This window comes from Lygodium microphyllum, chromosome 13, assembly GCF_053477565.2.
Source record: "Lygodium microphyllum isolate KBCC chromosome 13, Lygodium_microphyllum_v1.1.10, whole genome shotgun sequence".
NCBI lineage: Eukaryota > Viridiplantae > Streptophyta > Polypodiopsida > Schizaeales > Lygodiaceae > Lygodium > Lygodium microphyllum.
The window spans coordinates 123677347-123694114 of record NC_141147.1 but is presented as its reverse complement, the minus strand read 5'-3'; the positions used below and the strand labels follow the sequence as shown (position 1 = coordinate 123694114).

The following is a 16768-nucleotide window of genomic DNA, read 5'->3' as shown; positions in this document are numbered from 1 at the left end:
AAAACCACTTACCTTGCCCCCCTCCATTTTTTCCCCCTTCCCCCATTTTTTTTCTTTACCTCTTTTCACGCTTGATTGCCCCTTTTCTGTCATCGCGTGCACATGTTGATATTTTTTAAAGGTCATATTTGTGTGCGGGGTTTTTAACCTTGACGCACGTGTTCATGCTCGCAGTCATTCACACCCGAGGATATGCATTCGTGATTTTTTTCCACGTGGTGGTGAGCTAGTAGTTGTTCACATGAAGTTTCTAAAAACACATTAAATTTTTCAGGTAGAGGTTCCCCAATCAAGCTTTGTAGCCCCCTTTTCATGCATAAAGCTTCATACGACATGACTTAACCTTGCATAAATTTTCGTACTCAAGACATTATACATAGAACAAGAAGAAAGCATGCAAGCAAGGCTTATCCTTACATTGCTCTTGTTGTCTTCTTTCATTCGAGAAGCAGACGGAGGGTGCTTGCCATCATCCAAGCTCTTTGCCATGGCAGAAAGGGAAGTTATGCATTGTGAATGGGCCAACACCCCCCCCCCCCCCCCCATGATCCTCTGCATCCCTCCTCTTCAGCATATGGCGTCCCAAAAAGCACATAGCTTTCTTTTTTATGGCTAATATTAGCTTTTCTTTACCAGAAATTTGTGATCTTTCTCCAATCTGGCCTCGCCTCCATACAAAAATAGCCCCGTACGTCTATCAATCCGCCACCCAATGACTCAAGAAAACACCTTAGTCCTCCACCCTTATAGAATGGCATATGCTTGAAGACCAATGAATCATTACTTTGATTCCACTAGCTTTGGTAAATCCCAAGAGTAGTCTTACAAATAGGCGTTTTTGTTGATCCCTATGAATTCCTTTGAGGTTGAAACTGACTTGATGTCGATCTTAGCTTTTCTTATGCACATGTGAATAAATCACATGACAAACCATAGATCTCCATCTGCATGTTTCCCTTGACCACAAGCAAATACAAAAAAAATTAGGATGGAACGAAGCAATCAAATTTTCAAATTGATAGTTCAAAATGAACGACAAACAAAAAGATGCACGCAATGGAAAACAAATTTCTAATGACGCTGACTAAAGAGTTCAAGTTCCTAGCAAAAACTCCACCCTCAAGTTCGCAGTGGTGGACGCGTAGCATCACGACACCGTAATGAGTGCAAAGAGCAAGGGTGTTAGCAAGCATCCTTATCTAATGGACCTACAAAGAGTAAGTGTGGTAGTAAATACTCCATTAATGTTGATTATATTATAGGCATTTTGGAAAAGTGAAAACATAGAACCAAACCTCATTGCTGAGAGCACAACCAATATGAAAGTCTAGCTAGCCATGTCATAAGCTTTGTTATGTACTACTGCTAAGAATTTTCAACACTAGGTAGTAGTGGGATAATAATGGGATAAAGGTGAATCTCACAACTTTAAAAAACATCCACTAGAAGAAACAAGAGAGAATGTGAGAAGGAGAGAATGAAGAGAGAGAGAGAGAGAGAGAGAGAGAGAGAGAGAGAGAGAGAGAGAGAGAGAGAGAGAGAGAGAGAGAGAGAGAGAGAGAGAGAGAGAGAGAGAGAGAGAGAGAGAGAGAAGAAGAAGAAGAAGAAGAAGAAGAAGAAGAAGAAGAAGAAGAAGAAGAAGAAGAAGAAGAAGAAGAAGAAGAGAAGAGAGAGATAGAAGGTGAAAATGTGAAGAGAGAGAACCCTATCTTCACCATCACCCTCAACTCTCACAATACCGCTTACCCATGAGCATGGGTATTGTGTGTTTCTAAAGCCTTTGATAGTCGAAGAGGGATATGACATGGGAACTGCTCCAAAGAAGCAAGCATTAAATTCAAGGATTGCTTTTGAGGCCACTTTGTTAAACGTTCCAATCATGACTACTTAAAGTAGTGCATCAAAATATGGTCATGGAAGTAAGAGACAGTAAATAAAGTAACTATCCAAATTTTATTTTCTTGTAAGATTGTAACATTAGTGCTGGGGAGGTATTTCATGCATCTAATCCTTGATGTTTTCAATGTATTGGGACCTCATTCTACTTATTTAATAATATGCCATCTTCCTAATGCCACATATGGTTGAAAACTATTGGGCAATCTTCTTGGATATTTAAGAAACTTTGCTTAGTCTACCTTAGACCATTGGTTAGCTATCACTTGTGGGAAATTGTTTCTTCATACCATGCTTCATCCTAGGGAGTCTTATTTGTGCTCTCTATGAGGCACATCCTATTTTAGTAGGATTGGAACATGGTTCTAGCGCTTTGTTAACTTCTTCGTGGCAACATTATATTCTCTTGCTGCTTATCATGTAATGAGTATTTTGAGGGGGTGTCAAAAATGCATATGTTACTCTATAAAGTGCTTCTAATGTTCATCTAGGAGGGTGCTCATATTGAGTTCTCTCATGTTCATGTGCCACTTGACTCTCAAGTCTCATCACACTTGTAGCTTATATAAAGGCACCCCACACATACTGTGATACATTGATTTGCTTACTTGCTCTTGGTTGGTGCCTCATTCTTGGCTTCAACTTGATGTGAGCAACACTTGATGAGGTGGCAAGGACTGAAGATTCACTTGCAGCTTATGATAGTAACTTTCTAATATACCTAGTCAAAGAGGGGATTGTGAAAAGTAATGTTGAGGGGGATTCATGAATGCTACCAAAAACATTTGACCCTTATTGTGAGAATGCTCTGTTGTTAGCATATCTTGGATGTATCTCTTGTTTCATTTTCTTGTAGGGTGGTATTACTAGTACTTGGGAGGTGTGTCAAGAGCCTAGTCCTTGACATTATTAGAGGCTTAGAGCATCATTTTTCTTCTTCAAGTTTGCATGGCTTTTCATATGCCACATATTCTTGGAGAGCCTTGCACCCTCTTCTTAGATTTTTGAGTAGCTCTTGCCTCGTCTACCTTGGACACTTGTGAGCAACCACTTGTGAGGAGTGGTTTATTTACCCCATGCTTCATCCTTGTCTTCTTTGTGCTGTCTATGAGGCATTATTAGAGCTTGAATAGCCACATAGCATGTGCACTCACTCTTAGGACATAAAAAGACATCTTCACATTAGTCTATGGTTTGATAGGTCATAATGTGTCGATGTGTCTGTTTCTACTTTTGTGGAAGTTATGGATATGCGATATTGTGAAGGAAGTTGAAAAGACAATGGACTATCATATTGTGCCATTTTTGCTCATCAAGGAATACAAGAACAAAGATATTTCTCTCTCTCATTGTTGTCTTGTTGTCTTGCTACTTTCTTTGTGGTTTGTGTGCTTTCATGATTGCATGAGTTCATGCCATAACTAGGCACATCTAATCTCTACAAGACTAGGGCATCGATGGTCCCAAGACTTTTTTGACTTCTTTATACATTGTATTCTCTTGGTACTCAATATTTATTGAGTATCAAGAGGGGGTGTTAGAAATATCCAAGCTACTCTATAAAGTGCTTATATAGTTCCTATAGGAGGGCACTCGTGGTTTTCTCTTGAGTTCTTATGCCCCTTGACCCTCTCGAGTCTCATCCCACTTGTAGCTTATATGAAGGCTCCCCTCACATAGTGTGCTATACTTATGTGTCACCCACTCCTGCAACTAGTTCTTCAATCTTGGATTTAACTTGTCATGACTAGTATATGATGGCTTGCTTCAACAAAACTCTTTTGTGCTCTTCATCATTATTAATCTACTTGCTTGTCCTCAATGCTTGTTTGAATGCTTTACATTCTTGTTACTATCAAAGTTTATGTAGTATAAATGACATTAATTGAGTAGCCTAGATGACATAAACCTCTAGTTTGGCCTATGCAACTGGAGTCACCTAGGTGATTACTATGACTCCATGTCACTTAGGTGGAAATACTTATATTGTCATGTATATGACTCTAAGTTGATTTACCCTATGTCATTATTTGTAGCACAAACAATCTATGATCCTATGCAATGCAAGCAAGTATATATGTGCATTATGCAAAGGGAATATTGACCATTAGTTTCCAAATTGCACCCTTAAAATGCCTATATAGAGCTTTGCTCCATCACTCCAATCTATGGCACTACGTTCAATTCACACAATATCTTCTTTAGCACTTAAAATAATGATTTGCACATGCATTTAAGAGCCAAATAATTCAAATTTTATGTGCATGAGATTTTTTTTAGAAGTCTTTGCACCACACAAAAATAGGTAGAAATGTAAATTTGGGTTATTTGAGAACATTTTTCATCTTCTCTCTCTAGGTTGACTTAACACTTCTTGCACAATTTGAAAATGAGTCCATTTTTCTCCTTATGTAGCTTTTGTTTTGGTGGATTGCAAAGCTTCAAACTTTCCCATGTGAAAGAGGTTATGTAGCACCCACTTTGATAATAGTCCATTGCCTTATTTCTCCATGTTGGGGATGCATATCATTGAGCTCAATACATACAAAGGACCCATCAACATGATGGTCCACACTTGGGGAGTGTTGGTGAGTATCATTGTTCCAATGTGCCAACAATCCTCTGCTATATCAGTTGCCAATATGATACACATGCTCACATAGGAAACATCAACCTATCAAAAAATTTCAGTTGCCAATATGTTACATATGCTCACATAGAAAACATCAACCTATCAAAAATTTTCGCTTTTATTCACACTTCAAAAGTTCAAGCCAAAAAAGCTTGTTTCTATATAATCATGTGTTATCCACTTATCAATATTCATGGGAGTCAAAAACAAAGAAAAAACGATTTTTCCTCCATTTCACTCCAAAACTCTCTTCTCCATCCTATTCTCATGTTGCTCCCACTTTTATTAAATATCAAAGCTTCACTTGCAAGCAAGCAACGCATCAGGAGCATCAAACAAGCAAGAAATCAATATCAAGTACGATTAATCTCTATTCTCTCATTTGTTAAACGTGCACCTTTAAAGCGCAGGTGGAGCCAATCTCTAATTGAGATGCCCATGGCAACAAGCAATTACTAAAACATGTGTGTGTGTGTGTGTGATATTTATGCCTGCAAGCAATAGGCAATGGCAACAATGAGCATCTGCCAAATAGGCTCGCTCACTCTCTCTCTCTCTCTCTCTCTCTCTCTCTCTCTCTCTCATAGTAAAGGATAGAAGGTTGGAACCAAGAATTTTTCTAATGTCTTCTCTCATCGCATATCATTTCCTATCATCCAATTGTTAGTATAAAAGAGTTGATATGACATGCTTCAGCTATATTCAATACTACCTACCTATGTGGACAGCAAGCTAGAATTGATAAAGCTCCAATTGATCATTTGGTGCATCAAATGATACCCAAAAGTCACAGTTCAAAAATGTGGATGTAAGTATTGTCCTCCTTTGATAGGATTTGTTGTGAACTTTCACTATCATGAGCATTGACCTAGATGATGTTGAACATAAAGCCCTCCTCTAATTCAAAAATGTGGAAGGATTTGTTGTGAACTTTAATTACTATGAGCCTTGACCTAGCTGATGTTGAACATAAAGCCCTCCTCTAATTGTTGCTGCAATACTGCTAGCTTCATCCGTCGCACCTATAACACCCAAGGGCTACAAGGCTTACGTCACTATCCAAAGGGATACACAGAGAATGTGGTCACACTTGGAGCACTAGCAAGGGTAGCATCTAAGACATTGTTGTTGATTAGCTGGAGCATTATCTCGTGTCGGATGAGATTTGAACCACCTGCACTCTATAAGGACCAACAAGAAGTGTTGGATGCCATTAACCCCCTTAACATTCCATTAGCACCCCCTTTTTTGGGGGGGAGGAGGGGCAAGTCAAGGTTATACAATAATCTTCCTTCTAGACCAAAAGGGTGCAAACTCAAGGCTAGTGGAGTAGCATTTACTCCCCCCACTAGCCCTAGGTGTGACTCTACATTTAGAGTTGTACAACCAAGAGGAGAATCATTTGTTGATTCTAACTAAGATAATGCTCAGGAGTCCATGTCGAACAAGCACACAAAGGCTCTCTCTGACTGTGGGAAAAAAAAAGGACTGGCAATGTTTTTTCATTAAGCTATGAAGGCAAGGAAAATCATGCCCTCCCCTGATTGGGTTTTGTGTATGCAAAGAGACTGGACATGACTTGAAGGTACTCTTCGTGTCACAACACACTGTTGAAATCAGAGATGGTCATCAATTCAACCAGGTAACCTACAAATGGCAGTTAAACTTTTGGCAGTAAAGGCCTAAAAAAAGCTTTGATTTTACATCATTATGGCTGGAAACAGACGGCCTGAAAGTTCTCCAGGAGTTTCCACAAAAAGAGACCACAAAGCATCATCGAGAAAAATTGCCATTGTAACTGAGCACCTGCGATAATCTCAACAGCAAATATGCAAAAATGAAATGCCAAATTTCTTTTCAGCTGGAAAAGGCAAGCTTGGGCAGCCCCACAGATTACAAGATATTGACTACTTCTACTCAAGACTACTCGCTGCTGCCTACATACAGAGGATTGATGCCAGACTATGTTCAGCATTCTTGAATACAATGAGACAGCTATTGCCAATACTTTTACCTCTATACTGCTTACAAGTCAAAAACTAGCTGTACAAGGATGTTTCTGTGCACTATGTTATATGTTTTTGAAGGACACTAGCCGTGAGAGTGAGCGCTGTAGAAAGGATGTCCGATATGATGGAGATGTTGGTCCAGGAAATTTGGGTGAATCCAGCAAAGTCTCTCTCCAAAACTTCAGAACATGCAAGCTTTCCTCTTCAGTATAACGCTGTACAACAATTCGTGATGCAAACCCCTTTTGTCTCATGATCTGGCAGATCTCTCCAGGATTGTTTGCCGTCACAGTCACCATATAAAACAAACCCTTGCTAGATAACAATGAATCAACTATTCCCAGCATGCGGTCGATGACAGCCCTTCCTCTAGCACCACCAGCCCAAGCAGAAGCTATCCCATTAACACCAACCTCATCTTCAGGTGTGGGTACACAAGGAGGATTAAAAATCAGCACATCCACTGCTCCAGCTACTTGTTTTTCAAGTCCCGAGACGAGATCTGCAACAACTACATCAGCATGGACGTGGTGGGCTTTAAGGGTTGTGATTGTGGTGTTCACTGCAGCTTCACTAGTATCTGTAGCCAGAAATTGCACCTTTCCTTTGGTATCACCAAGCATAAGTGCAAGAGATGTAATAACGTAGCCACTACCGCATCCAACTTCCAAACAGAAACTTGGCTCCAATTCTCTCAGATTTGTTTGATCAGCTAGAAGAGCATCAACAACTGCAAAAGAGTCATCACATGGCTCATACACCTCAGGGTGGCGTCCAACAAGGTGCAAGTCTGCAGTTTTTCTTCGAGGGGATGAAACCTGAGAATAAGCAAAACACCAAAAGGTGGTCAGTTTACACAGCAATCAAATTAAGCGTGCATCTAAAAGCAATTGAAATAAACAGGAAATAAGCAGGAATAGCATCCCAAGCAGTAAATGTATCAGTTCGGTTCATTTAACCCCTGCTCAAAACACACCTTACAATGAGTCAGTTGAACGAATTTAGTGTTGTCAAATCTTGCCTATACGACCAAAAATTATGTTGTAAAAACTTGATTATGCCAACTGAGTCACACCTTGCATTGACATAGAGATGCCAGTTGAGACTGCATGGGCAACAGTACAACTGGTAAAGCCACTCAACCGGGCTTTTGTTCGCAGGTTGATCATGCCATATGGGCAGTGCCTGTTTAATACTCTAATTTCACAATGCCAACACCCCATGTCACCACCCAACTTGGAACAGATCTGTTTTAGCTTGCTGTTATGGAAACTGGACAGGTAATCCTGTTAGAGAAAGATATGTTTGAGCACAATTCACTACATGCATTGTGATAAGTGTCTCCACATTAATAAGCACATGTGATGGTTCTCATACCCCAGTTGTACTCCACCATTTGAGTGAGACTGTGACCCCGAGTGTTCATTGATTGGAACTGAGCATGTCGCACATTCAGCAATTGGATCCACATTTACAGACTTCAAATTAATTTTTCAATTTGAATGCTCGTTCAGGTTGCACATTCAGTGATCAATCTCAATCATGAACTCAAAAATCCAACATTACTCACTGAAGAGACTATCATGGATTCTGAAATTCAACTTGAACCATCAGCTAAAGGGAATTTTGTCAATTGCATTAAGCATTCAGTTAAACCCTTTATGTGAATCATGCTTGCTCTTTACTTTGCATGTTTCCTTTCAGATATCAAGATTGCCTGAGCCTTTCTTGTCAGAGCAAGATCATCTTTGAATACTCCTTGATTCATCTCTCCTATTCAGTAATTGGATCCCAGGTAGATGATCATTCTTTTATACAGCTAAGAAGGCTTTCAAAATTTTCAAATATGCAACATGAAGGCCCAAGGCCTTAAGCATCATACATCATTGCCAAAACCATCATGAATCTTGTTTTCCCCAAGTTTATTGCATACATGAGTATGCCTATTACATTGCATTCAAACCAGTTATACTGATGATGAAGAACGATGCCAAGGCCTTGAGCATCATGTTGGCCCTAGCATCATACATCATTGCCAAAACAATCGTAACTCTTGTTTGGCCCGAGTTATTGCATACATGAATATCCCTATTGCATTGGATTCAATCCATTTGTGATGAAGAAAGATGCAAAGGTAATGGGCAAAATGGCTCCTTTACCTGCTCCCTAAGCTGCACATCTTAAACCTGGGGTAGAGGATTGTGCTTGGGCCCATAGCTACTTACTTCAAGAGATCTGTAACGCTTAAATAGCATAAAAGATTTGTATAATATAGTCTGAAATGCTGGAAGTTAAACAATAAAGCTCAAAAGCAAGACACAAGACCTTAAATCATTTAAGGCAGTTGGAGACTGTCAAAATTGAAGACGAGTGAATTCTAGGGTAAACAATTCTATGTTCTGGTCTTCTTTTTTCTGGCAGACATCTATATTTTGCCAAAGGTCTTGGGAGGTCTCAGTCTCTTTAAATTTGTCAAGGAATGGATGCTTGGTAACTTCATACCCTATAGGAAGAGGGGGATTTCTCCCAAAAAAAAAAACAAAAACTTTTTTAAGTTTGACACAATTGAAGGGACTTTGGAAGTGTGTGCTTGATTAATCTTGAATTTAGAAGATAAAACATAAGGATAAAACAATTCAAGCATATTGAAGCTGCAACCAAAAACGAGTTAGCATTCATCTCTCTCCACACTTCTTTTGAAGTCATTACTCCTTTCCACACATCTCTGAGTCTCTACCTTCTTATGCTCGACCTTAAAGGCAACGAGCAAAGAGAACTTTTTCTTCATTCTCACTCCTTTCACATTCTCAAGTGGAAACCCAAGGCAAAGGCCAGGTTCCAGACAGTATCTGGTCTGACTTATAAAAGGCTGATTAGGTGTTATTCATCCTAGTATTTACAGCTGAAACCAACTCACATAGTGCTACAACAGTGCTGCTAAGCATCTGAATCTGTGCAAGTACAAGAATAATGGTAATAAAGTTTGTTGTCCATGCAAATAATGAGAAACAATTATCTGCAAAAACTGACAATAAACAAAAAAAAACATCATTATTCAGTAACTTAAAATTTTTCTTATACCGCAAGGTTTAACTTTTCTGGTAATCTGCAAAGATGCAGTGGTTTTCGGGCTACAATAGCTTCCACATCCAGAGATACTTCCATGCCAAACTCAAATATTAGAAAAAGCTGCACCAAAATAAAACACCGTGGGTAAATTAATTAGGTGTATGCAGCAGTGAAAGTGTTTAGTGCCTTTCTACATCCCTGTAGCACATGCAACTCTCAGTTAAAGCTAATGGCATTAAGCTACAAATGAACTGCGCTAACAATGCAAAAACTTAATGAATTTCATTAGAAACACAACCCTCACAATTGAACGTTGTACATTTCCAACAGTCAAGTTTTACAAGCTAATTGATGACACGTTTAACTTCCATCTAAGATCGAATTCTTTGACTTGTGGCAAGTGGCATATATCATCGTTTTTGGAAAAAACTTCTAGAGGCATGTATCATCGTCACCAAATAAGTCTTAATTCTTCGACCAGAAAAGGCTTAATCCTGTTCTGACACACTGGTAAGTGCAAGCATCAGGAAAACAGAGAATACATAGCACACAGGATCAGCAAATAGAGATCACGAAATATGACCACAATGCAAAAGAGAGCATGAGTGGGCGTACCACCAGAATGCTGGTAAGTGCAAACATCAGGAAAGCGGAGATAATACAGAGCACACAGGATCAGCAAAAGAGATCATGAAAAGCAACCACAATGCAAAAGAGAACAGGAGTGAGCGAATCCAAAGGGAGCATGAGAAATACAGACACTGTGGACAAGATGGGATCGGTGGAGAAAATACGTTTGGTGAATATGCCTGCGCTGAGGATTCAAGATGAGGATTTCCTGGAAGCAATCAGACTGACTCTTCAAGCCAAAAACGCTAATAAAGTGTTTCGTACCGGGACTTTGCTATCATAGCGAAAACCTTCTACAAGCAAGTGATACAGAAAGACATTCAGGAGCAAGTATAGTGCCAGGGTGACCGAATCAAAAAACGATTTAAATGGCACTACATACGGAGTTGGACCAGTGCGACTTCACGCACTGCAGCTACTGTTTTCCGTGTTATCTGATGCCAGACAACAAACTTTTGACGGATAAAGGATATTCATATCTATGGATAAAAACAGATGATCATTAGCGGGGGGGTGGCGAAACGACGAGAATATGGACAAATTTAATGCCGTAATAAGCAGATCTCCAGAGAAGCAGAGATTGATATACATGCAAAAATCTTTGTGAATAACTGAAAGGACAGGGACGAAAAGCGAGCAAAAGTTGCGAAAATCGGACCAACCTACGGCAAGCAGACATGCATGAAATGGAAGACATGGAAGGCAACAGGAGATGGAGGGACAGGGATGGGAGCAAACCTTCTCGAAACCGAAGCGCACCGCAGCAGGAAAATTGACGACGATGATGACGAAGACGAAGCGACGAACGACAACGAACGGCGGAAGGCGACGAGGTTTATTTCTCTCATCAGCGAAAAGGGAGGATGGGAGGCAGAGAGGGCCCAGTGTAAAGCTGACTTTCTGTGCGCCCGAGTCCCTCCTTGTTTTCCTCAAACTATGGGTCCTTTCTTATCCTTTCATCTATTAAGGCAAGGAAAAGTCGTCCTTGTCACCACACTTACTATGGACATTGCTTGAATTTATACTTTTGAATATTGTGTTCTTCTTAGGGGCCTGATCACACAGTACCTCTCGCGTCATGGTCGAGATTCAAGCTCGAGCATGAGCAGCACGAGAATAAGGCAATAGTTGTTTTGACATTGGAACAACGTCCACAACACTTCTTTGAACTTTCTTTCTACTCAATTGAATGAAAGCTTGTTCTTTCAACCATTGAAAAAAGTCGTGGTGCTAGTAGAGTTGAATATGCTTACGAAAAAGACGATAAAAGGTCGGTTGATGGATATCTTAATGCTATGTCTTGCATACGGTACTAATGTACCACGAATTGATTTATATAAAATCTCAATGCCATGTGTTGGGATGAGACCAAAAAAAAAGTCACGAATTGACATATATAAAATCTTATGCCACCAAAATTAGATCTCTCATACCAACAACCTGTAGCTCTACTGGTTGAGGCAGGTAGGTGCATTTCTCTCGGTCCATGAATCGAATCCTCCTTGCAACATGGCTCCTTGACACTCGCTATCTTCCGAATAGTACCCTACTTAGGGATTTCGCGTGACTTCTGAACAATAAGCCAAAATAATGTGTTACAAAAAAAAAAAAAGTTCTCTAGACACGTCCCGAAGAATAACATTGAGTATGTTAAGAAAGCCCTAACATGAATCTATCAATACCCCCAAGCAATGAGAAAAAAGTTGTCGAGTTTGGACCTAATATTTAACGGTCACCAAGCCTTCATAAATTATAAACTCATGTGGCACATCTTATGCTTACTCATTTATAGACTCTCTCTCTCTCTCTCTCTCTCTCTCTCTCTCTCTCTCTCTCTCTCTCTCTCTCTCTCTCTCTCTCTCTCTCTCTCTCTCTCTCTCATTCATTACTAACTTTATTCACATTTTTGTTAACTTGCTTCTTGTAATATATATAGCACCCATGCTAGACACATAAGCACATGTGTGTGTGTACACGTACACACATGATATATATATATATATATATGGTTGCAAAAAGCACGTACACTCACCATTTTAGTCTTGTGTAGGTTGCATACAAACACCTTTCCAAGGTATGAATAAGGAATGTGGACTATCCTATGATATACTTTCAAAGTTTAGAATGGTTCAACTTGGAACTCCCATTACATTCTCAAGAAGTAACTTCATAGTAATATGATTGGATGAAAATGATTCCAATAATCGTACACACATACTCAAACAACTTTTGCACAAATCATGGCCAACTAAGCTTACAAAATGATCAAGTAGGCTTACAAATTATTAGAGTGTAAAAATCAATATAATTTCAAGAGAGAAGAGTATCGTATTTAAACATTACGTCCATGGCAGTACTATAGCTGTTGCTTGCTAGATCATCTCATTATGTAAGCACACGTTGCTGGCATTGTGATCAAGGGCATTCTTGACCTTAGATCCCTTCTTGGTGACAAAGAGAATATGAATATGTTAGTTAAGCTATGGGATTAGGGCTTATTAGGCAACATGAGCTCTAAATAACATCATGTCAATGGCTGGCAATATAGGACATCCATGAAGCTTTCATAGCACCACCAGCTAATCCTCTAGTCCTTGTACAACCTTATCTCCTGATTGGAGCAAGTATAAAGGTACCTTCTGTGGCAAACCCCCACTATTGCCAATCTACATATTCTCATTGTCAATCATCTCCATCACTGGGATATACACCATCTTTGCCACCCCATCTCGCAACATCGACACCCCTACCTTGCCACTTGCTATTTTTATCACTATTTGTAGCTCTCAAGAGTAGGCTTCTCTTTGCACGACATAGAGAGAAGGAGAAGAAGAAGAGAGAGAGAGAGAGAGAGAGAGAGAGAGAGAGAGAGAGAGAGAGAGAGAGAGAGGCTCTCTCTCTCTCTCTCTCTCTCTCTCTCTTAGATTAAACTTTTTAATTAAATTTTTTAAAAGCTTTCTTACTACTACATTATTTTTGTTGTAGGTTCGGAAAGCCCCAAACCTCCAAAGGGCTTCCCAAACCTACCCCCTTTTTTAAACCTCCCTTTTTCAATCAAAACCCTTTCCCTTCCCCTCTTTCTCATGTGTAATCTCGCATTTTCTCTTCCCCCTCCCTTTTTTCATTAAAGCTCTCTCGTCCCCCTTTTTTTTAAATTAAAACCCCGAACCCTCTCTCTCACTTATAATCTCTCTCTTTCTTTTCCCCCTCCCCTTTTTTTAATTAAATTCATCCCCCTCCCCCCCTCTCTCTCTCTCATTTGTAGGGCCTAGGCTCTCTCTCTCTCTCTCTCTCTCTCTCTCTCTCTCTCTCTCTCTCTCTCTCTCTCTCTCTCTCTCTCTCTCTCTCTCTCTCTCTCGGGGGGTTCACTATATAACCTGCGTTCATGTCCTATTTATAAATATCCTAATTTGTGAATTTTTATTGAATAAAACACAACCCTTTTCTATTCAATCTGTAAGTAACCCCTTTATATGATACCCTTCTGTATGTAAAAAATGTATAAAAATGGTATTTTAAAAACCCCTTATTTTGAACTCACGTTATATATACATATATTCATAAGTGACCCCCCCGAGCTCCTTGAATTAAATCAAAAATTTTTTAATCAAAACTCCTCTCTCTCTCTCTCAAATTAAAATTTTTAATTTAAAATTTTTTAACTAAATATTTAAAAAAATTTACATTAAAAGTTTCTCGAACATAGTTTTTCACACACTTTGAGAGAGAGAGAGAGAGAGAGAGAGAGAGAGAGAGAGAGAGAGAGAGAGAGAGAGAGAGAGAGAGAGAGAGAGAGAGAGAGAGAGAAGAAGAAGAAGAAGAAGAAGAATAAGAAGAAGAAGAAGAATGATAAAAAGAAGAAGATGGAGAGAGGAGGGAGGCAAAGAGGAAAGAGAATAGTCTTTTTTAATTAAACATTTCTCTTCTCCCCCTCCCCCCTCTCTCTCATACATAGGGCCTAGATTCTCTCTCTCTCTCTCTCTATTAAATTTTTTATTTAAACTTTTAATTAAAAGTTTAAAAACTTTTTTAATTTAAAGTTTTTTGGACAGTTTTTCACACACTTTGAGAGGGAGATAGAAGAAGAAGAAGAAGGAGAAGGATTAAAAAAAAGAAAGAAAGAGAAAAAGACAGAGAAGGGGGAAAGAGAGAGGGGGAACATAGAGAAAGAGAATTATAAAGAGAGGAAATATAAAATTTAAGAAAGAGATAGGAAAAGAAAAAAGAAAAAGAGAAGAGAGAGGGGGGAGAAGAAAATGGGAGAGAGAGAAAAGAATAAGAAGAAGAAGAAGAAGAGAGAGAAAAATTTGAACACAGAGAAAAAATTATAGAGAGATGAACGATAAAATTTAAAAGAAAGAGAAAAGAAAAAAATTAGAGAGAGAAGGAAAAAAAAGGAAAAAAGAGGAGAGAAAAGGAAAAGAGAGGAGAGGGGGGAGAGAAAAGGAAAAGAGAGAAGAGGGGGGGAGAAAAGAAAAGCTGGGAGAGAGAGAGAGAGAGAAAGAAGAAGAAGAAGAAGAAGAAGAAGAAGAAGAAGAAGAAGAAAGAGGAAGAGAGATGAGAAAAAAGAGAAAAGAGAAAAGTATTTTTAAGTTTAAATATTTTTTGAGAGAGAGAAGAATGGAGAGAGAAGGAGAGAGGGGAAGAGAGAGAAAAGATAAAATTTAAAACAGAGAGGGAGAGAAGAAAAAAAGAAAAATTAGGAGAAAGGGGAGGACAAGAAAAGGGGACGGAAAGAGAGTCTAGAGAGAGACAGAGAGAGAGAGGAGAAGAAGAGAGAGAATATAAAAGGAGAGAGAGAGAAAGGAGAAGAAGAGAGAGAATATAAACATAAAGAGAGAATTATATATGAAAAATATAAAATTTACATACTTTAAGAGAGATAGGGGGAAAGAAAGTGAAAGAAGAAGAAGAAGAAAAAGAAAAGAGAGAGAGAGAGAGAGAGAGAGAGAGAGAGAGAGAGGGAACATGTAGAGAGAATTATAGAGAGAGAAAATATAAAATTTAAAGAGAGAGAGAATAAAAATAGAGGAGAAAGAGAGAAGGAAAAAAGAGGAGAGAGAGAGAGAGAGAGAGAGAGAAGAAAAGCACAAAGAGAAGATAAGGAGAGAGAAGAAAAAGTTGAAAAATAGAATAAGGAGAGAGAGAGAGAGAAGAAGAAGAAAAAAAAAGGAAAAAAGAGGAGAGGGAGAGAGAAGGAAAAGAGAGGAGAGAGGGGGGAGAATAAAAGAGGAGAGAGAGAGAAAAAGCGGGGAGAGAAAAAAGGAGAGAGAGAGAGAACCAAGAGAGGAAAAAAAAACTAAAATAGAAGCCAGAGAGAGAGAGAACCAGAAGATGAGAAAAAATAAACTAAAATAGAAGGCAGAGAAAGAGAGAGAGAGAGAGAGAGAGAGAATTAAACATAGGAAATTTGAAGGGGAGAGAGAGAGAGTAAATTAAAAAATTAGAAACAGAGAGGAAAAAGAGGAGATAGAAAGATGAGAAATGGATTGTTGAGTGCACGACAACTTTCCTCGCTGTTTTGAGGCAGCTAAGTTGCCGCAAAGAGGCCTAGCGTTCTATGAGCGCGAAGCGCGCACTAAACGCTAGTATATGTTAGATAATTAAATAAAATTTATAAAATGAATTAGTATAAAATTTATTTCCCTCTTGCAATTGAGACCCCCAACACTTTGACAATATTGCCTGATGTTCTATGGAGTATTTTGAGTTTCCCACCTTCTACTACCTCGATTAGTGTAAAATATCGAGTTTTCATGTTAACATGAAAATACTAATCATTATATATATACCTTTTTGTAAATATTAAACCCCACGACACACTTATTGATATCCCAAAGGTAAGTTGTGAAAAACTCTAATTACATAGTAGCCTTGCATGGTCTAATTTATGATCCAACTTGAAAAAAACTCGTAGAATCTTTGATGGTATATGCTTGAATCATGAAATAGTTATCAAGGCATTTGTTGTGTCTAGCCTAAAACCGCTAGGGTTCTAGCAAGGAGAGATTACAGTAGATAGATAAGAAATTCTATAGAAGATGAAGGTAAGAATCAATAGGAATACAAGAAACAAAAGAAACCCAACTGCAGATGATTGTATTTATTGCACAGGAGCTTTGGCTCAAACCTTGTCCATGAGGAAATTATGGAGGATATGAAAGAGAGTCATTCATCATAAGTTTATATGCAAGAAAGATGTTTGAATTATACTTGAGCAAGTACATGAATTTATAGCTTTTCAGCTTGCACACTCTCCCTTCTCTTTGCCTATGGATACATTCCACACATTGTAGGTAGCCTCTTTTGGATGCCAACTCATCCATCCTTATCCATCCGCATGTCTATCCATTCTCTTAGACCTAGTTCCCATACATACACATCAAATATGCTAACAACCCCCCCTTGATGTGTGGTTGGTTATTACCAATTGCCATTATCGTTAGGAATGTGTTTACAAAGTAAAACTTCCCTCCCTGAGTCCCCTACCATACTCATAAGTATGTGGTGTGACTAGGATGTAAGAAAATGA

At 38.9% G+C, this 16768-nt stretch overlaps 1 protein-coding gene across 1 annotated transcript; it reads right to left on the bottom strand.

Moving 5' to 3' along the window:
* Nucleotides 1-6360: 6360 nt before the first annotated feature.
* Nucleotides 6361-11316, bottom strand: LOC148027171 (uncharacterized). Its single transcript, XM_087690398.1, has 4 exons — nt 11300-11316; nt 10975-11170; nt 9619-9726; nt 6361-7355 (listed from the first exon to the last, which is right to left on the bottom strand). The coding sequence occupies exons 1-4, from the start codon at nt 11314-11316 to the stop codon at nt 6600-6602; spliced, it is 1077 nt and encodes a 358-aa protein (XP_087546524.1). The 3' UTR covers nt 6361-6599.
* Nucleotides 11317-16768: the final 5452 nt, after the last annotated feature.